Source organism: Gopherus evgoodei, chromosome 2 (assembly GCF_007399415.2).
Source record: "Gopherus evgoodei ecotype Sinaloan lineage chromosome 2, rGopEvg1_v1.p, whole genome shotgun sequence".
Lineage (NCBI taxonomy): Eukaryota > Metazoa > Chordata > Testudines > Testudinidae > Gopherus > Gopherus evgoodei.
The window spans coordinates 237,527,946-237,552,246 of NC_044323.1; the positions used below are offsets into that span (position 1 = coordinate 237,527,946).

Sequence of the window (24,301 nt, forward strand, 5' to 3'; positions counted from 1 at the left end):
TTACAGAGTAAGGATTGAGGCACAAAGCACTGCCGAGGGATTAATGACCAGCTGGGAGAGCTGATGGCACAGGCTGAAGTTATGGATCATTAACCCCAGCTAGTCATTAATTCTCCAGGAAATGCCCTGTGCCAGAGCTGTTATTGCAATAACCCATCTTATAAATAAATAAATAAATAAACAAACAAACAAACAAACAAACAAACAAACAAACAAACAAACAAACATATTAAAGGGGTTTACTTTTTAAGCAGCGTCATTATTTCCGCAGAGCAGTGAAAACAGAATGATTCTGACTGCCACTGCTGACACTGTACAGGATATTTCTGGGAAGTGAACCACATACAGAAGCCAATCAAGTGTATTCTTCTGTTTTGTACAGACCCATCTACTTTTCTCCTGGGCATTTTTATCTGGACTAAGTAGCAGTCAGAAACCCTGATCCAGATCGGGCCCATTTCTGTGCTAGTGCTGTGCATACACAGGAAGAAATGATCACTGCCCTGAGAAACTAAGAAAGGAACTGATGATTGAATTTTAGAGCTTTTAGAGTTAAAAACTAATGGGGTTGAACAAGGAAAGTCCTTCTGTTTTGTGTCTCATCTACAGGTCACATTCAGTACAAGCAACAACAAGGCAAAGTCTGAATCAGTCCTGCAAACATATCTTTGGGAAAGCATTCATTCTAGATGTGAGAAGTATAAATAAGCATGTGCTAAGAATTAATCCAAGGTACCACAGCTTCCCCCTATTCTAAGTATAGATGAGATATCTTTTTAGTGCAGTGTCATTATTCCTGCAGAGCACTTTAGGTATCAGAGCACCTTAGCTATCAGTATGTGGTAAATGTTTCCATATGTTGACTTTTGAATGGTCACTGCTGTAATTCAGTCTGCTTGCTATCCAGCCGCATTCACACCACTGGTCTGTTCTCCCTAGAAGAGTGATGATCACAGCCTATTAACTCATTTGGGTAAATACCACCATTTGGAGCCAAGACTGGAACTCAGGGAAAAAAAATGCTTTACCTACTAAGCTACCGACACTGTCAAGAGTCACACTCTCAATGGAGCTATGGAAAGGGTGGAGAGGGAAGAAATGCTAGATTAGAACATCCGATTTACACAGAAACATCACCCTTGTAAGAATGAATTATCAAATTTATCTAAGAGACTTCCTACCTGTTCATTAGGCTCAAAGTTTATCTCCTCCTTTTCTGTCTTCATAGTTATTAACTTTGTGCTACTGGAAGGGTCTGTTTTACTGTCCAACCGCTCCAGTTTTGGGGTTATGTCCGGTAAACCAATATCTTTAGTATCATCTTTATCTAGCAAGTAACGAAGTAGTGCATTTTCTTTCTTCTTGGGACTCACTGGTTCCTGTTTAACAGTCACCTCTGAACCAAGAGCTGTGCTATTGGACTCCTGGTTCAGTTCTTTGCCTGTGGCCTCTGCTGTAAGTTTGGCCAAGTCTACAGGAGAACTGCTGTCCTGCAAGAGTCTGTGCAAAATTTTATGCTTCTCCTTGAGCGAGGTTCCATGTGCTGAACCAGAACCAGATAAGCCTCCAGTGGAGTCCTTGTTAGCATCTCCCATAGAATTTGACAAGGATGAAGGCTCCATCTGATCAGATTTGGTGGTCAGCAGCTGTAAGAGCTTTGTCTGGCTTTTGCCATCATGCAGTCTGTTCTGTCCATCAGGCCTCTCACCACTGATAACCTGGGGCACATTGTTATCATTACTGTCTTTCTGTTCTCCTGAATGGCAGCTGCTCTCTGTTTGTCCAGTTGTACCTTCTGATTGCTCCCCATAAAGTCCAAAACAGTCTTTAGAGTCCAGGCTTCCCATTTTGCTTAGCTGGGGAGGATTCATATTAACAGGGGAATTTTGTAAATTACCCATTTTTAGGTCAGGTGAAGCCAACGATGACCCTAGAGAAACTCCATGACCCTCACTGAGGGCTTGAAGTGCATTTAGGGAACTGTTGGTGTAACTATGGCTATTTCCTGTGCTGCTGCAAACTCCCACAGGTGAATGCAAGCTTCCTGCAGGGGAAAACTGACTGGGTGGAATTCTAGGACTTCCTGCCACTCCAGGACTCACACGATGCCTTGGGGAAAGCATAGAATTTGGCTGCCCTGGGTTCATGCCAGGGCTGCTTTGTGAGGGACTATTCATTTTTAGTGCATAGTTACTACCCTGAGGAGTGGATGCTTGTATGCTTGACACATGGTTCATTCCCCCTGAACCACTAAACCTGCCTGCTGGCATGCCCGTTTGTTCCTTTGGGCCATTTATGGCAAAATTTATATTGCTACTGATGGTCATATCCTGACCTGGGTTCCCACTGCACATGGCCTGATGGGCAGGGCTGCTGGAGCTAATTGGGTTCAATGTCTTCCCCATTGTTTGTCCAGTCAAATCCTGATTCATTCCACAGACATTTTGCTCTCTGTACCGTGAAAGGAAAAAACAACAGTCTATTAGTTAAAAGGAAAGAGATCTTACGAGTTGCAATTACATTTTAAAATCTCTTAAAAATATGAGAGCAGACCTGCAGTTAAAAATCAAGATAATGCTTTTGACAAAAGCCATCTGCAATTACCAGCATGGCTACACATGCAAAGTTTTCAGTGAACAACTACAGTATGTTTCTCAGTAGCTTATTAATACATCTATGGTTTAAGAGAGAAAAAAATTACACTTCAGTTGAATTACAAACAGTAGATAGGCTACAATTACAATCTCTCTATATACCCAATCTCTCTCTTCCCTCAATACAGAATGAGTTGCCTTCCATAACTGAGGGAGGTTTCAACTTCTTAATTTCACCTCCTTAAAAAAAGTCCTATAAATACACATTTATATTTGTATTTATTTAAATATATATTTATAGGACAGCTGTGGCCAGCTGTTCACCAGAATTTTGAACTTCTGTGAACAAACCATGCCATAGGCTTAGAGCTTCTGTGGTGTTTGTCAGCTAGGCTCCCAGTGAAAAGCGAGTTTAAAAAGTCACATTACTGAGCTGCCAGAAATATCTAAGCTGCTCCAAGTATGGGAGCCAAGAAAACCACTGGAAACAAGTTCAGAATTAGACGAGTGTGACACCATTCTGGTTCTGGACAGATTTTTCATATGCAAGGTAAAGCTCATATAACAGAAAAGGGTAGAAAAAAGCAGCAGACAGAGAGAAAGGAAACTTTGAAGAGTTCTTTAAAGAACATCTAAGTAAAATGTAGACTAATTATATTCTGTGAGAATGCAAGGTTTTTGTTCTTCTGTTGTAAAAATTAAGCTTGTTAAACCAGACATTTTTTCAAGCTCTCAGAGCTTTAAAGGGACACTGTCAGGTAGTTTAGATCAAAAACTTAGATTCTGAGAGGGGAAAAAAAAAAGAAAACCGCCTGGGTTTTCAAGAACAAATATTAATGGAAGTGTGTTCATGAACTTTTTAGTTTAACATATAAGCATTTTTGTTTGGATTTAAACATTCCTTTGTGGTATTTGCCCAGTGTAAGAACTTCAACCAAACATTCAAACCTTGCAGTATTAGTGCATGAGAACCAGGAAGAGAAGCTGACTACAAACCAACCCTTAGCTATTTTTATTAGCTAAGTGCAAGTAAACAACATAAATAGTAAAAACTAAAAGGATATTTAAAGCCCATCTTGCTATACCAAAATGTATAGTTTTTGACCTGACAATTCTTCCTTAATTTACAATTGTGGCAGACACTCACGAAATACTAATCCAAACAAAACACTTTTCAAGTTGTTAAATAGCAGCTTTCAGTGAGGTGAGTGCAACTCCCAAATCCGTAACTGCCATAAAATGTTTCAGTTTGAATTAGATTTATAGCTGTATTCTTCTCCCTAAGCAAGCAGTAACGTAGATATGCAGTGAAATAGCACAGTGATGAAAAACCCTGAGTAACAGTTGTATATTGAATATGACACAATATACAAGTACCTTTAATGACGCAATTCATAATTTATTTCTGAAGAGATAGGGTCAGTGATTATTTACTCTTGAATTCAATACTGTTGACTTGCCTCTCACTTTTTGGAGGCAATGCTCTAGAATCGAGGTGCCATATGTTAATGTATTTTGCATCAGAGTGCATCACCTGATCATTACTCCAAGCACCAACATGATCAGGTGATGTGACTGCCAGTCTTGCAAAGTGACATATTTTGTGTGCCCAAAGCATGCTCTAGTAGTCACACTGCAGTCTTTCGCACACAGCTATGCCAAGGCCCATGACACACCCTGAACATAGGAATTTACCTCTGACATTTTTAACAGGTAGTTGTGTCATGACAAAGCAAGGCAAGCCAAGTTTCTGGTTTCTATCACGCAAAATGCACAGAGAACTAAAATACTAAAATTAAAAGCATGAGCTCAAGATAAATTTTGTGATTTAGAGTCCTAGAGGGGAAAATCCAGCATACTATTTGCCTACCCATTGAGCACAGCCTACCGTCTCTTACTACTTTAAGAGCTGATCTCAACAACTTTTATTTTGCTTTAACGGTACCAGTGGTAGACCAGCTGAAATGTTGATCAGTCTAAACAATCTATACAATACAACTCTGTACTCTCACTATGTCTGTGCCCAGAGTGTGGAAGGAACGGAAAAGGCTTATTAAAAATAACAAATATTACCTGTGAAGCATATGCAAGGATATTACAAGCTGAGGTTCACTAGTAGTCTGAGAACGGATAAGCTTGCTCTTCGTTTGGGCAGCAACTATAGTGCCATCAGACAAGGAAAATCGATAGACAGAACTGAATGCTAGTCCCTGCCTCAGCACTGAAAATAAGCAAACAATACAATTAACGAGAAACCACAATTAATAAGAAACCATAATACAAGTAGATTACACATACAAAACCTAAATCCATCAGTAATGGCTGTTTGGCTGCATCCTTATGGTGCAACAGGAGTTGCGTGATTCACTTTACACAAGAAGTAAGGGCTATTAAAGAAAAAACGATGTTTTGAGGAATTTAAACACTGAGGTGCATGATGTAAAGTATATACAGTAAAGGAACGAGCATGTGCTGTAGAGCAATCACATCAAGAGGACAGATGAAATAACCAATCTGCAATATACCTGAGAGAGAGAATCCACAAAAGCAGCAAAACTAGAACTTGGGAACACAATGCATTTCAGTGGAGGAGAGGCCCAGAAGCCAATTCCTCCTTTGAGTTAGCAGATATGCAATATCTTTTCTTTAAATATTTATCTAATTCCTTTTGCTCCTTTTAGTATTTTTCCCCCATCCATATCACCTACTCCCCATGAAGACATCTTATGTAAATGTTGTTGCTATCCAGCCCTTTAGTTATCATACGTCCATCTTTTTTTGTTCCTTGCTTAAATCGCCTGTAACAGCTATCCTCTCTGTTCCCTTTAAAAAATGCAGAAGCATCTCTAAAAGGGACACTGATCTGCATAAAAAAAAGCAAATATTAAAACCCCCCAAAAAACACACAATGAAACTTCTTACACAAGTTATTTAAATGATTATTAAAATCAGAGATGAGTCTAAGACACACTTCCCCAATGTTGGGGTTGTTTGGATTCAGGATTTTGGTTTGATCTATTACATAGAGATAGGCTGGGGCTCTTATGTTTGGATCTAGATCTGAATGTCACCAAATTCAGCTTTGTGGCTCTAGGTCTCTACTTGTGACCCATCTCTAATTAAAATTGAAATATTTTTAAAAAAGCAAAATCTAAGCATTTATGCTGCTCGCTTACATTTTTGCCCTTAGATAGTGAAACCAGATCAACCAGTTTCAATTTCTGATTTTCATGCAGAATCTCAAAGCTGTTACGCTTCACTAGCAAATGTAACAGGGAATGTTTAAATGCCTACCTCTAATTGATTATTTCCCCAGAACTTAAAAAAAAAAAAAGTTTCTGTATCAGGTACCATCAAACATATTAGCTAAACAACAACTAGACTAGATTTTGGGACTAAATCCTGACAGTGTCTCTTTAATTTCCTCTCTCTCTCTCACACACACACACACTTACTATTAATAATAATAAAAATACACAGAAAGTGTATCTTCCAATCCCTGAATTGTTTTCTTTTTGTGTGCTTTTTAATTTTCCCTGTCATAAAGAAATGATTAGCACCAAGCACCGTTTTCCAAGTGTGTCTTTATTACTCCCTTATACAGTGCTAGAAGAGATTCTTCACACTTGTAATTCTGGTATGATTGGTTTCCTTCCCTGCCCCCACACTGTTCTTATATAGTGTGCTGCAAGGTTTGAAAGTATTATTTTGGCAGTGAGGAAACAGGAAACACAAGTTAGACAACCAGAAGAGCTTTGGCAGAGTAAAAATGTAAAGAAAAACAAAAACCAACAACGACTATGAAATGGTGCAAAGCAGAATTTCACTGCAAGATATGTCATTGTTTAAATTTAACCTTTGGACACCACAAAGTTCAGAGCTCTCAGCCTTAGCAGCACAGGCACACATCACATCAGGAAATTCCAACACTTCATGCCACTAGGATAGATGTGAAATCGCTACTTAAATCATTTTTGAACTAATGCTTTAGGCAAACAAGAATGTTTCCGTAGTCCTCTTCCGGAAATGCCTTGTTTCTCACTTCAGCCAATAGAGAGCACATTTCAACCAAACCAGCCACACTTTGCATTTGTCACTGAGAATCAGCTTGAAAGACTTTCATTTTTGATTCTATATCCATAGTTTCTGTTTTCTGACAATGACCCAAAGTTGCAGGCAGCTCAGAGCCCTTTAAATCCCGGCTGCGGCTCCGGTGACCGGGCTGGGGCCAGGATTTAAAGGGCTCAGAGTTTCGGCGCCTGCGGGCAGCCCAAAGCCCTTTAAATCCCGGCTGTGGCTCCGGTGACCGGGCTGCGGCCAGGATTTAAAGGGCTCAGGACTCCCTGCAGCGGCAGGAGCTCTAGGCCCTTTAAATCACGGCCCCAGCCCGGCAAAGCTCGGGGTTCCCCATGGCGGCCGGAGCTCTGGGCCCTTTAATTTGCCCCTGAGCCCCGGGGAGCTCCCAGCCACCTCTGCAGCTGGGAGTCCTGGGTTGATTTAAAGGTCCTGGGGCTCCCAGCCACAACTGGTGCCCCAGGGCCTTTAAATCATGAGAGGCCCCGCCTCTTCCAGATGAGGCCACGCCCCCTCAGGACTCCAGCAGTACCAGTAAGTCCTGTAAGTTACTTTCACCTCTGATCTGGACTGAGTGTTCTCCAGGAACAGCCTCTTTTGCTCGGTCCCCAAACTTCAGCAAAGCTGTGACCTGATGAAGTCTAAAGAGTCTGGGCCTAATAGGGTGGCCAGATGTCCTGATTTTACAGGGACAGTCCCAATTTTTGGGTCTTTTTCTTATATAGGCTCCTATTACCCCCCACTCCCTGTCCCAATTTTTCACATTTGCTGTCTGGTCACCCTAGGGCCTAAGACTACATTTTCTGTATGCCTAGCCAATGTGCTATAGATTAGAATATTTTTTAAAATGCAGAGTTTGTGAAACAACATGCCTGTTGTGTACATGGCCATGCAGACTGTTATATAAGTATAGGCAACAAATTTGGAGCCAGATTCTGATGACCTTACATGTGGGAGTACTTTGCTCCACAATCAGCTACTCAACATAAGTAATCAGTATTTGGCTCATGGTTAGAGCTAGTGTAAATGATGTCTGAATAAAAAAATAAGATCACTTCACCCTAAGAAACATTGTGGGAGACCTTCCACTACCCTACACTATCCTGCACCCTACCTCCCTTTTTATCTATGTTCTTGACTGCTAGGGCAGTGTTCTAGAACACCTCCCAGTTGGTGGTCTGCCTTCAATGTAGCACAACATGCTACAGCGTACGCGAGCCGTCAGTGCTGCAGCTTCAACAGGTCACAGCTAAGTTTTCTTGTAGTGAATTTTGATAGTGAATATCCATTTTCGTAGAGAAGTAGAATTAGAGCCTTGAATTGTCTCAGTGCACTGTAATGTGTACGCTGATAGTATGGTGAAATAATGTGTAATGAAAGTTTTTGGAAACCCTCGCCCCGATTTCTCTCTCTAAGGCAGCTGCAACGATTTGAACATTTAAGCACAGATGGCTGATGAGTTACAAGCATATCACAAACCACCCCTTTAATGTGTCAGGGTAGTAACAAGAATGGTAAGATTGAGACAGAAAAGTGGTGCAAGATCTCCCCAGAAATAAGTTTTCTTTACTGTTCATTGGAGATGAAAGAGGGAGGCTTTCAACATCCCTTAATCGTCCCATGTGGGTGTAAAGAGAGCATGACCAATGCGCAAAGCAACAAACACACAATTTAAATACAGAAAACACTGAAATATAAACCTAACCTTCCTGATGATGCCTCTTGGCAAAAGATATCTCTCCCTCATGCTGTGCATGGAATCTTTGAATGCACCTTCTCACCAAATCCTCCCAGCCAGGTTTCATGGCTGCTCGCATAGTGCTAGTGTCTAGTGAAGTTATCTTGCCTGGGTTAAATAAAATAGTTGTTAGTGATTCTCTTAAAAAACTCACACCAAAAAACCCCACCTCCCAAAACTCTGTTTTCATAGATTCATAGACTCTAGGACTGGAAGGGACCTTGAGAGGTCATCTAGTCCAGTCTCCTGCCCTCATGGCAGGACCAAATACTGTCTAGACCATCCCTGATAGACATTTATCTAACTTACTCTTAAATATCTCCAGAGATGGAGATTCCACAACCTCCCTAGGCAATTTATTCTAGTGTTCAACCACCCTGACAGTTAGGAACTTTTTCCTAATGTCCATCCTAAATCTCCCTTGCTGCAGTTTAAGCCCATTGGCCTCTTGTTCTATCATTAGAGGCTAAGGTGAACAAGTTCTCCCTCCTCCTTATGATACCCTTTTAGATACCTGAAAACTGCTATCATGTCCCCTCTCAGTCTTCTCTTTTCCAAACTAAACAAACCCAATTCCTTCAGCCTTCCTTCATAGGTCATTTTCTCAAGACCTTTAATCATTCTCGTTGCTCTTCTCTGGACCCTCTCCAATTTCTCCACATCTTTCTTGAAATGCGGTGCCCAGAACTGGACACCATACTCCAGTTGAGGCCTAACCAGCGCAGAGTAGAGCGGAAGAATGACTTCTCGTGTCTTGTTTACAACACACCTGTTAATGCATCCCAGAATCATGTTTGCTTTTTTTGCAACAGTATCACACTGTTGACTCATATTTAGCTTGTGGTCCACTATGACTCCTAGATCTCTTTCTGCCATACTCCTTCCTAGACAGTCTCTTCCCATTCTGTATGTGTGAAACTGATTGTTCCTTCCTAAGTGGAGCACTTTGCATTTGTCTTTATTGAACTTCATCCTGTTTACCTCAGACCATTTCTCCAATTTGTCCAGATCATTTTGAATTTTTACTCTTTCCTCCAAAGCAGTTGCAATCCCTCCCAGTTTGGTATCATCCGCAAACTTAATAAGCGTACTTTCTATGCCAACATCTAAGTCGTTGATGAAGATATTGAACAGAGCTGGTCCCAAAATAGACCCCTGCGGAACCCCACTTGTTATATCTTTCCAGCAGGATTGGGAGTCATTATTTAACTACTCTCTGAGTACGGTTATCCAGCCAGTTACGCATCCATCTTATAGTAGCCCCATCTAAATTGTATTTGTTTAGTTTATCGATAAGGATATCATGCGAGACCGTATCAAATGCCTTACTAAAGTCTAGGTATACCAGATCCACCGCTTCTCCCTTATTCAGAAGACTCGTTATCCTATCAAAGAAAGCTATCAGATTGGTTTGACACGATTTGTTCTTTACAAATCCATGCTGGCTATTCCCTATTACCTTACCACCTTCCAAGTGTTTGCAAATGATTTCTTTAATTACTTGCTCCATTATCTTCCCTGGCACAGAAGTTAAACTAACTGGTCTGTAGTTTCCTGGGTTGTTTTTATTTCCCTTTTTATAGATGGACACTGTATTTGCCCTTTTCCAGTCTTCTGGAATCTCTCCCGTCTCCCATGACTTTCCGAAGATAATAGCTAGAGGCTCAGATACCTCCTCTATTAACTCCTTGAGTATTCTAGGATGCATTTCATCAGGCCCTGGTGACTTGCAGGCATCTAACTTTTCTAAGTGATTTTTAACTTGCTCTTTTTTTATTTTATCTTCTAAATACCTGCACCCAAAAAAGATTTTCACAATACCTTGCAGATCTTGGCGAGTAGAAAAGCTCTCTGATGAGGGAGGAACTGGCCTTTCCTTCATTGGAATTCTTCTTGCCACACAAATCAAGCAAGACTGCAAATCTTAAATGAAACAATATTACGTTAGTGTTTTCTGAAGCAGAGAAACCAATGCAGGGAAAGATCTGTTTTTAAAGAATATAAAAGAAATATAAGTCTTTCATTACATTTTTGGATTAAACCTAATAAGTTTAGTACTCATGAAAGCAAGGGATGGAAAGCATTGATATGGTCTATGTTGTCCTCGCCTACACTGAAAGTCACAGACTGGGAGTGTTTTCTGCAAGAAAATCTCTGTGAGGATTCCTTTGTGGATATTACCCAACATTAGCCATAACATTGCATTCAGGTAGATTCCTCTCTTACATTTTCTTATTCTTGAGAAAAGCCTCTGGTTCATAACTGATAGCATACGCAATAAACTTTTGCCTTTATTTGCATGTGTATGTTTTTAGCTGCAGCTGCACAGGTTAGAAAATATTTAACAGAAAATAACATATTGCACGTATAGAGAACACAATTCTTGAACATTTATATAACTTTGCAATTTCTAAAACCACATTCCTTCAAACATGTCTAAAGTACTTGTGCTTCTTGAGGAGGAAATTTCACAATTAGCCACTCAGAGAGCTCAAAATGCCTCTGAGAAAATTTAACTGATGGAGTAAATACTGAAGGAAATGCTGAATCACAAGTCTTCACATTCTGATAATTCAAAAATTGCCTAACAAAATTTTGCTATCAAAAAGATGGCCAAATTCCTCTTACAATTAAACTGGTGTAAGTCCAGTGTATGAAACACATGACGTTATACCCAATTTATATTGGTGTGTCTGAACAAATTGTGGGCATTCCAGCCTATGTAATGCAAATTAAGAGGAAAGTTACACAGTTTAAAGGAAAAGGGAAAGCTTGCATATCTTCTGTTCCCTGCTATGGAGAAATCACTATCTTGATTTCACTGCAGATAGCTACTGATCTATGATTTTTTGGGGTAGGCCTGGAAGGAGAAGGTCAAGACATCATTAAAATAAGCAAAATAAAAATATACACCATTTACCTTCACCATCTTCCTTGATGGACTTTGGTTGAGAAACAGCAAAACACTGCATAGTTTCATATTTCTGATGTGCTTCCTGGTTATCAGGGCCTTCTTCAGCATCAGTCAAAGGTTTTACCAGCATCCGACAATTAAAAGTATGGCTGTTGCGCCTAGGGGCTTCACCAGACCAAGATCCCCCATTCACTGAGCAAAGCAAAGTTCACATAATAAGATTAGTCTCAGAAGTAGTCATTCCTACCAGTCATCCAGAGTGCACATGTAAAAAGAGAATTAATTATGGTGCTTTGTAAACTGGGGGAAACACTCATTTAATAAACAACACAATTTTGATATTAGAGTCCTATCCAGCTGGTGCAAAGTAATTTCATCCTTGTCACTTAAATGAATCACAGTCCCTAGTTTGTTCAGCCACCTTGTCTTTCCTTAATAAAGCAGCTTAAAAAGAGAACTAACAGAAAGGCAATACAAAGTTCTAAATACCTGCACCCAAAAAAGAGATGAAGCACCTGATCAACTGTCTGACACAGCCATCAGTACTGGACAGATTATGTTAACTCAACAGCCTAGAAGAAAGTGTGTGCAGTAAAGTAATGTGTTTGCCAATACAAATCTGGGAGTGCGTTGGTTAATACAAAAGAGAAGGGCAATATCATTCAAAATGTATTGGACAGAGTAGGAACATTGGCAGATAAAGAATTAACATGCAGCGTACATAAACGTGAGGCAAGGAGGCTAGAGACAAATTAAAATAAGTATCCTCAGCTACGATGTAGAACACCGTAGGAGGATGACCTGGGTCCAGTGGTGGATAAAACTAAAACCGTTTCCAGAGTGCTTAAGAAAAGTAAAAAAGAAAACAAAATCCTAGGATGCATATACAGGTACTGAACAAAAGTCAGAGCAAATTATTTGAACACTCCGCAAGATACTAAAGAGGCCATATTTAGAATACCATGCACAGTCCTGCTCAGCTCTTTGTAAAAAGTAATAAATAAATGGAAAAGGTACAGGAAAGGCCGATAAGAACAATGCAGTGACTTACATTTCTTAGCCATTCAAAAATGCTTCATAATTTTCTATTCTTTAATATTTATCTTTAAAAAGAGGTTATGATGACCTCACTGACATAACAATGTTAGGATGAACAGAAATACCATAATTCTGTTCAAGCTATTGTGAACAAAGGTACATGCAAATAAGGTAGTACTAAAAAAGGTAAAATATAAGAAATAAGTAGAAATAAAGTATAAAGGAACATAGCAATAGCTGAAACTAATACAAACTGTTCTTAAAAAGAAATGGGATAAACATTTGGGATAATAAAAATGAGAATGAAATACAACATCTAATCACAAGGCAGTTTCTGTCCTTCTATTGTAAAATGTCCTCTCTCCTTGTAGTTATGAATCATTTCTTAGAATAACCAGTTTACATGTGGGAGGTGGGGGAGAACTTACACAGATAATGTTATCTGTGCTTGTAAGGATTCACTCTAAAGAACTTGCAGCAATGTCAATCATACATCTGCCAGTTCCTATGAGCAGCTTTGAACAAAAGCTGAGACAAAAGGAGACTGGTTTTGAGACACAATCATTTGTTACATAGCCTATGGCCATACTGAGAATAAACACAGTACATCTGACATGGACTTTAACTTAAGTAACTGAATGCTATTAAGTGAAGCAATGAAAACAATGACTTAAGAAACCAAAGATAAATATAAATGAGCAATGGCAAATTTTTGTTGGAAATGAATATACCTAAAGATTTTGGCAGCAGGTTTCTGACAAATTCACTGTGGTCCCCTACATGCAGGATGCTATATACACTTGTGTTCATCAGCTCTTCTTGGTTGTACCTTAGGTATTGTGTCACATTCTCAGAAACAAACACAATGTTACCTTCCAGGTTCACTACAAAGAAGAATCCATCTAGGGCCTAGAAGAAAAATATAAAGAGAAAAGCCATAATCTGATTAACAAAAGATACACAGGAATAATAACCTCTTTTAGAGGACAGATGTCTCTCCTTCTCCTCCCCTCTCCCCCAGCTAGCTTGTACTGAAATGATGAGAAGAATACAAAATTCCATGTAGTGGATCAAATTCTACTCAGGATATAATACTAACAAACTGAAAAGGGTTGTAAGATGTAGATTTCATATCAACGGTATTGTGAAACCAGTACTTAAAAGCAGAAAGAAAAAATTGGATTTTGAAAGTCTAGTGTGACAACCCAGTTACTGGACTTGTTGAAAACTATTTGCTGACTTCCTTTTAAAACATATGCTGAATATTATATTTTTATTTCTCTCCTAACCAAGAGAAAACAAAAGTTCAGGCTCAGTAATAAGTTCTCATGCAAAGATAAAAGCATTAGTTTGTTGCTTAGCAATGACTGTTCTTATGATGCAAGCATGATTGTGCATAAATGTCTAGGAATAACTCAGAACCTTCCTCCCTTTTTAATTTTATGACATGTAAACAGACTGGGTACAGAGATTTAAATTCAAACTATCAAATCCATTGGATTCAAGCATTCAATTACCAGCTCAGCCCACATGAACCTTCTGCCCCTTTGCCTGATACACTGACTCTTCAGAAGGCTGCTCTGAAAAACAAGTGTTTAACCTCCATTTTGATTTGGAAATGCAAGAAGGTAATTTTGTATCTATAGTCAGAGGAACAAACCACTGATAGGACAACAGGGTTATCCATGATTTTTTAGAAATAAAAGTTAGTGGAGCCACACTATTGATACGACTGAGTACAGCATAAGGAGGAGTTGTCACAGCACTGTACATTTGCAGGTGATATAAATGGCTGAATCTTCTATACACAACCTGCAATATCCTTAATATGCATTCGCAGCATACCTAAGCTGCAGATGTGTATTACATATACTACAGAGCACTGAGCTGTTAGCAGATCCAGATTTTAAATATATATATATAAAAAAATCTGGCCATGGACCCTATAGCATATCAAAAGGAAATTGCTTGTTTTATTATTTATATTACAGTAGCACCCACAACATGCTTGATGTTGCACAGATACACTGTATACAAAGACACAATCCAGGTCCCAAAGAGCATACAATATAAAAACAGAAAGAAAAAAAACCCAGAAGAAGATGGGTAAAAGAAGGCACAACATACAAGCAGAGCATTCAAGATAATGACTAGCAAATGTCTCGTTTGTTCCATTTTTAAATTATATATAGTAAAAGTAAGATTGTATGTGTACACACACACACACACACACACACACACACCTCCAATTGCTTTTGAATTTAGATATTTTAGGTGCTGTCAATTGTCAGAATTTTTAATCCTTATGTTTTGTCTGTTTGTTCTTTGCATTGTGTCCACTACCTTCTTTCTGTTTCTAATTATTTTAACGCTTGCCAATTTGTGAAGACTTGCCTCCTTTCTATACAGTTTCTTAACAGTTGCATACTTATTTGTAAACTATATCTTTTAAAATGTTTTAATTTATTTAGGCCCAATTCTAACAGCAAATCTCCTACTGACATCACTGGTGCAGTTCAGTGTCTTTTTGCATCTGTATCTATGCACGATGGGAAGACTTTCAAAGACACAAATTGCAGGTAGTTGTCTAACAGGGTCTTCAGCATCTCAGTGATTCCCCTCATCTTATATGGTCCACAATTTAAAGCCAACTATTATAGCAACCTCCTTGGCGGGGGAGCACTCCATGCAACTTCTTCACTGCTATTTCTTGAGCTGACTAGAGGGATCGGTAAGTAGTAGTGTGAGTCTGTGTAGTAATTATGACCTATCTAGAGCGTTCTCATCTCCTAATGTTCAGAAGCAAAAGGCAAAATCAGTTTACTTTTAGGGTAACTACTAGGCTGTCAAACCAGCTTTTGGAATCAAATTATTTATAACGTATTGAGGTTTCTACTGTAATGCTGATTTCTTCTCTCTTCCCCAGATATACTGCACCATGGCAAACTGTTGGAACAATAATATAATCTTGCACCCTTTCCTTCAGGACTCTTGCTCTGACAGGAGATCATATAAGGGGCAACGAGGTTGGCAGAGAGAATAAGAGAACAGAAATTCTTTTAGAGGACGTACTGGAAAAGAAAAAGTTTTGTTCTTTGGGTTGCTGTGGATTATTGTCTCACTCTCTTTTGCACACACACTCCCCTGCCTTAAACAGGAAATCTGTTGAAATCCCATTAGAACTAGCAAATGATCATGAATGCTATTTACTTTCTTCAACAAGAAACGCTTGCAAGTATGAGGACACCCCCCAATTAAATTGTTTAATAGAAAAGAAAATTACATTTCTAAATCAGATAACTAGTATGCAATCAGTTACCTTTGCCATTATTTTCCTTACTTCATAAAGAGAAAAAAGTGGACTCATCAAGCCTATGAGACTTTTAAAGAGATGAAAATACTTAATTGCATTTCCTTACAAAGATATAGATACACAGAATACATCTGTGGTCTTTGCAACCTTTTAAGAATCTGTTGCGCAAAGGCTTGAGTTTATTAATATCATTTCTTAATTTTTTATGGTCAATGCAGAATGGTTTCAAGGTAGAGGAGAAAAATAAATTAAATCCTAATAAAGTAACACGAGGGTATCACCTGTGATTTTAAATACCCTGTGTACTGCAATAGCTAAGCATAATAAGGTGAGATAGGGATAATTTTTTAGCCTTAAATTAATTTCGTGTGTGTGATTAAATCAGATCTTTATGATCAATTAACATCTACATGAAGACTGGAATTACTATGCTGCCATGTATGAGCTCTGAGGTTTAACTTCGCTTGTTAGCAAAAACAGCAACATTCAGTTCAGTGAGCAAGTGTAATAAATATTAAATAAAGTTTTCATCTAATGAGTGTAATGTCCTAGTTATTCAGGGGACAACTTCTTCAGTTTGTCTAATCTGTCTAACCTTCTAGTGCTCTGCCTAGTAGTTGAGAATTTTTCAGTGCCCTAATTCCATATACAGCTCAGGAAACAGTGTCAAATTTCTGTGTTTTTATCTAATAAGTCATGGAAAGTAATTCAAATATTTATCATTGGTATATTTATTAGGGTTTATCGCTTGGCAAATGCTACATTTTAGGAATAATGGGGTAATTTATATATCTGTCAACCTTGGTTCCTCTAGCTAGACTCAGGGCTTTGTGTTTAGTTTTGTCTAAACCAACATTTATTCCTCCTTACAGATAAAGATCAGTGTCAGAATGTGTATTAAGTGTTTGTAACAGATCTTAAACAGATAAAATATTAGTGACAGAGAGTAAATGACAGTAGTTTAATATGTTAGCGTCCTAGGTGACATGCATGCACTATAGATAACAATATCCAGGGTGCATTTAAGAGTTAAGGTATCAATCATTCAGCCTCCTCTGATATCAGTGGAAGTCACACAGTTAAAGTTATGCAGAATTCTCTGCTAAGCTAATCAAAAGATTTATCCTGAAGAATTCTCATGGATGTGTGTTTTTGTAATCAGGAGGGGATACAATCATGTTACCTATGCAGAAATGGCAAACGTAATTAAAACAATGTGTAGCAAAAAAGCATAATTTTGGTAGAGAAGGAGTATTTCTCTAAATGTATACATGTTGTAAGTCAATGCGAGCATACAAATGGGTTTACCAAATCTCCATATTCCAGAATGGCACACAAAATTAGACATTTAATAAAAATATTGGAACTCAAAAAATATCCACAACTACAGTGGTTAAATATAGAATATGATGCTATTGTTCCAATCCTGCTACCCTGGGAATCAATGTTTTGTCACTGAATTAAATTCAATAGGATCAGCAGCATGCTCTGTATTTGTGACATGGAATGGCATCCTAAGTAGCAAGGATGGCTGTTTTATTGAAGTGTAACATTTGATCATGCCTTTAAGAATGAGTTCCAATTTGATTTTTTCACTCCATGACATTCATCTTTATATTATATGTAGCAGAATTAACTCTAATGTAAAGAAAACTTTAGGCACTTCACCTCAAGCATCATTGGTCCAAGTGCATCCTTGTCAATGACACTCTGACCTGTAGATGATACATCCGCTTTTTGTACTTCATCTTCATTGGCCGCTGCTGCTTTTTCTGCATTAAAGAGAACTATGCATTAAATGACAGAACAGATCTCTTAAAAAGGTATTATCATTCTTCAAGTCCACAGCAGTTTGTGACAGATACCAAGCAAACCACTATTACTGAGATTAAAGAAATCTCCATTGTGATATGGGAAAGCAAGGCTAGTGGGTTAACTTTCCAACTCTGGAATTGTAGACTCAAATCCCTTCTGGAGGATAGCAGTGAAATAGATATACTGTAATGTTTTCATCCTGGTCCCTAACAGATATTTGACTAAAGTACAGAGCAAACACACACACACAGTCTGGCATGACAGGCACTCTTTGCTTACAAACAGGTGGAGAGCTGACTGGAAGACCTTGCAAATCACCTATCTTTTCACGAGCACTATATTTAAAAAGAAAATGGAAGCTAACAACACTAGACTGATCCGGAGTTCACGCATCAGTGAAACAGTCTTTGCACTCCCATTTCCACACCACACAATTATTATTGTTTATCATTTTAAATTCACATTATATTATTCACACTATAGTTCAGGTTTAGGCAACCTGTGGCACGTGTGCCGAAGGTGGCATGCGAGCTGATTCTCAGTGGCACTCGCACTGCCTGAGTCCTGGCCACCGGCCTGGGGGACTCTGCATTTTAATATAATTTTAAATGAAGCTTCTTAAACATTTTAAAAACCTTATTTACTTTACATACTATAATAGTTTACTTATATATTATAGACTTATAAAAAGAGACCTTCTAAAAACGTTAAAATGTATTACCGGCACGCAAAACCTTAAATTAGAGTGAATAAATGAAGATTCGGCACAGCACTTATGAAAGGCTGCCGACCCCTGCTATAGTTTTTCCCCCCACTGTCATTTATGCATATTTACCAATATGCACATAAAATACATATAATTTCAAGAGCACTGCATGAAAATTAAATGATAAACAGAAGCAAACAGCAATAACTTCTGGGAGCAAACTACGACCTATGCTAATGTTTCAATTATACGCATCTGAACACTTTGCACCCGTGTTTGTGCTCCATGCTGCAGTACTGATTAAACACCCAAACCAGAATTTTGGCTTCAAAATATCTTATAAAGCAGATTAATTTAGCAAATCTGCACTCACAATCATGCCAATCCATATTATTTATTCTGTATCTCTTTTTTATTTTTATCTTGGAGTTTAAGTGGGAACATTAGCAGAAAAAATATTACCTAAAATTAATGCAACATCTGATATTGCATTATCTTAATAATCCTCAATTCAAAGTACATTTTTGGTGACCACCCAATAAAACACAAGATCTAAAAAGTAACCCAGAGTGACAACAGACTCCTAAAAATGCTTGGGTTTACTATTTAATATATTGCTACGTATCAGAAAATCTGAATGTACAGTTCCTGTGTCCTCTCTGTTCTGAGAGACTGGTCACCAAAATCCTGGATTTCCCCAAGATCAGTGTACATCTATTACAGATAACGTGCAACAGAATCCTCAGTGGCTCCCCCTCCAACAGTGGGTGAATCTGACTGAACACACCCAGTTATCTACACTGGGTAGTTCTAACACAGTCTCCACTTCCTTACTATTTGCAAGGGGGTCTCTGGCCTTGATGGGAATTCTTAAGTCTCTCCAGATGGGGGATCAAAATGAAAGTCACAAACTTCAACACATTCTCTTGACCCCCTAGAACTCAAGATTAATTCTCTATGCCATTTGAAAGATGGGATTCCAACTTTTCGACAGCATATAAAAATGGCTCTAGCTCAAAAATTTCTTGACATAGGGACCTTAAAAAAAAAATCATATCAGATGTGCAACAGCTTGGGGATAGACAGGAGAGAGGCACTAAGCTAATTAAAACAGCATGACGTTAATTTCTTTCGTGAACAATTATGGCTAGATGAATGTTGCAGATCATAGAAAATATCTGGCACAGCTCTGTTCAATGCATTGGTGCTTCCTCGTTGTTTCTTTATTGGATTTACAAGGACAGGTTAAGTATCAGGAGGTAGCCGTGCTAGTCTGTATCCACAAAAACAACAAGGAGTCCGTGAATGATGGAGGAAGGAGGGATGGAGTGAGTGGGGGCAGGGCCTCGGAGACGGGGCAGGGAGTGGGGCAAGGCTGTTTGGTTTTCTGCAATCAGAAAGTTGGCAATCCTATTCACACCAGTGGAGAATTTACCTCCATAAAGAGAATTCTCTACTGGCTGTTTAAGTTCAGAACCCATCCTAAGTGCTGCAATGGTATCAGAGTGCAAACCAGAATCTGGACCTATTCATATGAACAGGGATAACAAGACTGAGCCCATATTTACTAAATTAAATTGGAAAAGAATTTATGTAATTCAGAAACGACACATAAAATAATTATCAGCCCTGCTCAATGAAAAGTTTAACCTAGAGACTAAAAAATAAAAATAAAACTCCTTTTAGACATACTTTTATGCTAAGTAAACACATACACATGCAATTATGTAGCATTTTAGGTATGTGTTTAGTTTCCATTTTAAATTGCGGACAGACTTACAGCTGTTTAAGTATTAAGATACCAAAACACACTGATTCATATTTGACACTAGGCCTTTTTCCAGTGGTCACTAACGATATTTATTTTTTATATCCACAAGTAAAAACAAACAAACATTTTTTCAGTATGCTCAGCACTGGGAGTGTTTCAAGTTTTATTTGAAGCTTATCCCAGATTCAGATACAATCTAACCTTTATTAAAGCACATTAATTTAGCAAGAACTCTGAAAATCAAATGAAGAGAAGTCAAGAGCAAACACTGAAAGTCTCTTTACATATTTTTTAAATTTCCCTACCTCTCTCCCCTACCTCCACCCGCAAAATGTTTTCTTCTATACTTTTTTTGGTCCCTTTAGCTCCCTTAAAGACAAATAAAACATGAAAGGATTTGGATCTCTCTCTCTCTCTCTCTCTTTTTTAAACAATACATCCCTGCAGTTGCAGTACCACAACTGGATGCGCAATCCGAGGATTCTCTTTTGTCTGTTTCTATGCTTTACTCTCTCTCCCTCAATGAGGAACAATCCCTCCTTGACCCTTCCTCTGCCTTGCAACCCAGAAATCCAATACAAATTAATGAGACTTTCATTTTCAAAACAAAACAAAACCTGAGTCTCTTCAGGGACCATGTTAAGATGAATCAAACTATAAAAAAAAGAGGAGGAGGAGATTTGCATCAATATATTTTATATATTTATATTTGTCTCATTGCAGTCACTATTATGTGTGTTTTCTACTGGAACAAAAGCAGCAAAAAAGGGAGAAGTGAGTGAGGAAGCATTAGACAGATAAGCAGTACAAGCGTTTTGAAAATAAGGGGGGGGAGAGACAATAGATTTGCAGCACATCCTGATTATGTTGCTCTACATCACAGGCACCATCACGCGTATATTTGAAAGTGAAATTTCAGACTATTTCCTGATATAAACAGCAGCACATCACAAAGCAAGCCTCAAGCAAAAAACAAACAAGCAAACCAAAAATTCTGTAGCCAAAGAAAGCAGTTCTTTGATGCAACACTTCTTTAAAAGTGAATTTCTCAGCTGGAACATACATTTCATTCTCTTCATCATTTTCTAGAGGTGCTATTGGAATGTCCATCCAAAGTCATGCATTCTTATTTATTGAAATAACAGACCAAAAATAGAAACAGAGACTTTTCTTGTCAGTAATACCAGAACATTCATTTCTCTACAGGAAAACAGCCATGATTCAGGAGATACCCTTATAATTTAACCAACTGTAGCAGCATCAGCATCACTAGCACTGATTACTGGAAGGTGACTTAAATGCTATACAGCATTTCTGAATCTACAATTAAAATTAAATTCTACAGCACAAATGCTTTTAAAACACCTAATTCCTCTACATTTTTTCACATTTGTTTATGTATTAGACAGCCATTTGTGGGTAGTCTATTTCACATGTTGTCAGCTAGTCTTTCATACAGCAACAGGGGAGAGACTAAAGAAGTAAAACATAGGAAAGTGTGATTACAAAAGCATATAAATTGGCAGAGGACAGAGATAAAAGTAGTTTCAGGCACTAGATTTAATTAATTAAAAAAATTGACTAGACATACTTGACTCTTTAAATTTCAGATTTCATAATGACATAGGTTTATAAATCACTACTAAATACTAATTGTGTGTACTATGGCAAGAGACAATGTTATTAGTATAAATAGGACTATAAAAAAGAGCAGCTTCATATTTACAGACTTTAGTGTAAGAAAAAAAAAAGTTTTTATTAATTCAGTGTGTTCCAATGGCAGATTAGCAAATACAATACAAGGCACGGTGAAGCAAAGCAATGAAGAATTTTTAAATTATTCCAATGCCTGCTTAACCGTGGGGATAGCAGTTTTCCTTGTAGTTGTATAATTCAAAGAATTAGAACCTATAACTAAAATGGTACTTGATATACACCGCTATCTCGATATAAGACCATCTGATATAACATGAATTCGGATATAACGCGGTAAAGCAGTGCTCCAGGAGGGCGGGGCTGCGCACTCCAGTGGATCAAAGCAAGTTCATTATAACACGGTTTCACCTATAGCACTGTAAGATTTTTGGCTCCCAAGGACAGCATTATATCAAGGTAGAGGTGTACTTAAACATATTTGTTAACCAGTTCCTAGTACTTCAGCATGAGCAAAGTTGTTCCCTCCAAAATCTTTCAATTTTTCAAAAGACAGATACCATTTCTTTGACAACAATCTAAACAACACACTGTAACACTCAGCAGAAAGCTTTTGCCCCTCCTCCATGAACACGCCTACCTATTATTTAGGGAAGTGATTATAAATCGAGGTTGCTGTCACACTTAACTCCGTGCAAAGATATGCTGTAAAGAACCCATTAGATTAGTGTACTCATTTTCCACTTAAACTATAGATCAGGTACTATAGGAAAAGCTTTGTAATATCTCAGAAAGGTTTTAAGAGGTAAAACAGGGAAAAATTATGCATCTGCATTGAACTAAAATTAGAAAAGCTGCCATATGGCTCTGTGAAACCAGCAGCACATTCTTATTCATTAGGAAGCATTCTGCTAACATCAAAACACAAGGCCCTTCCTGTGCTCTCCAAATGTGTTTATCTTTTCAACATTAATGTACTAGGGATCATCAGATTGCTGACATCTCCTACAGTACATATTAAAAAAGCACAGATGCACTTTTTCTCAGCACTTTTATTCACTGTGAGTAGTCTAAGAGCAAAGCTTCAAGCTGCCTCACTCCCATCCTCACACATAACCTCTCTTTAGCAAATCATGGTTTCCCTTCTGCATCAAGGGGACAGCCTGATCACCCAATCCCAGCTCAAACTGATATCAGAATCCAGGTCTTGTGAGAACGAAACAGACTTTGTTTCACTTTTACTACACTGGTGATATAAAAATCACGTAAACTTATGACACAGGACTAAGCGAACAGAAGATTGAAAACTGTAATCTTGCTTATTCATCCAAGAACAGTTATAACACTACGTTTAACACTCTGAATATTATACTCTTTTCAGAATTTCCCACACACATTTGGCCTGATTAACCACCCCACCTCTACCCCTAGAACTGTGGAAAGCAGCTTCTGTAAAATATTAGAACCATTATATAAGCCTTCCCTTCCCCCAAAGACGCAAAGCGTAGCCAAACTTTGACGCAACCTTTCAAATTTTGGGGAACTGCTGATCTTAGAAAATGAAAGTATAGTGTCTAGTGTTTCAAGTTTTCTGACATTCCCTGAAAGTATAATGTGTACTCTAAAAGCCTCAGGGCATTTTTTGGGTATCATAAAACAAACAGTTCAATTAATACATAAAATAATGAATACGAATGTATTTTCTCCTACCTCACCATGGTTCTCTCTTTTGGTCTACTCTTCTCCAATATTAGCTTCCTCTTACTCCATATAACTACCATCTGGCACTATCCTCGGCAGTACAATCCCCCATTACCTAAGCTAAATTGGAAGTATAAATGGAAGTGGAGAGTAAAGTAATGAAATAAACTTTGGGAAGAATGAAGTCCAAACCTGGGCCAGCAAATGGCCCAGTTTGAATCTGTTCCTCCGTGAAGGCTCTTTTCTTTCCCCATGTATATAATCCCCTCCTTACAAACTGTGCTCACAAACTCTGGTCATCACACCTATGTTTTCCATAATTCTGCGACTGTAGAACTGGCTCCAGACCTGTTACAAAATTTGTTTGCTGAATCTAAGCTTTTAATTATAAAAAAAAAGTTAGTCTTTTGCAAAAACAACTGCTAGCTTCCAAATTTGAAATGACATGACATTATCCTAAACAGATAAATAAACAGCCTTAAACAACCGGTGTAAGGGGCATTAACTCTTGGCCTTATTCTTACTATTTCACTATTGATCATTTGCAGAAATATCGACCTAATCTTTAGGTTTATCCACTTTTGCTGGACACAGTGGTGGATACCATTGAAAGGGCGGGGCGGAAGGGGATGTCACGGGACATCTAGTTTCTATCAAAAGTTGGTGGGATTGTGAACTAGGAATTGATGTTCTCTCCAAAATTTCAACTCACCTTCTGCCTCATAATGGGGAACAGAAGAGGAGATGCATTCTCTCGGAGCCCCAAAACCTAAAAGATCAAAACCCGCTTTTTTTTTTTTTTTTTTTAAAGTAACAAATGTAACAAAGTCCTATTCCTGTTCAGGTCACCTCTAACATGTCTATCAGTAAAAGCACAGAGAGCCTGTTTGGCATCCTGATATTTAAGTGAAACCATCAGAGAATTAAAACCAAGATTAAAATGGTTACCTCAGAAACCTTTTCTCAATCTATGTCTCAGCAGTG

At 38.2% G+C, this 24,301-nt stretch overlaps 1 protein-coding gene across 8 annotated transcripts in view; it reads right to left on the minus strand.

Moving 5' to 3' along the window:
• NCOA2 (nuclear receptor coactivator 2) overlaps nt 1–24,301 on the minus strand; it is a 260,761-nt gene that overhangs the window by 46,575 nt on the left and 189,885 nt on the right. For all 8 annotated transcript variants that reach the window (XM_030553256.1, XM_030553257.1, XM_030553254.1 and 5 more), the window contains 7 exons: nt 17,340–17,443; nt 13,090–13,267; nt 11,327–11,512; nt 10,228–10,329; nt 8,374–8,514; nt 4,668–4,815; nt 1,182–2,451 (listed from right to left, as the gene is read on the minus strand). In XM_030553256.1, coding sequence (XP_030409116.1) covers nt 1,182–2,451; nt 4,668–4,815; nt 8,374–8,514; nt 10,228–10,329; nt 11,327–11,512; nt 13,090–13,267; nt 17,340–17,443 — 2,129 coding nt within the window. The remainder of the gene's footprint in view (nt 1–1,181; nt 2,452–4,667; nt 4,816–8,373; nt 8,515–10,227; nt 10,330–11,326; nt 11,513–13,089; nt 13,268–17,339; nt 17,444–24,301) is intronic.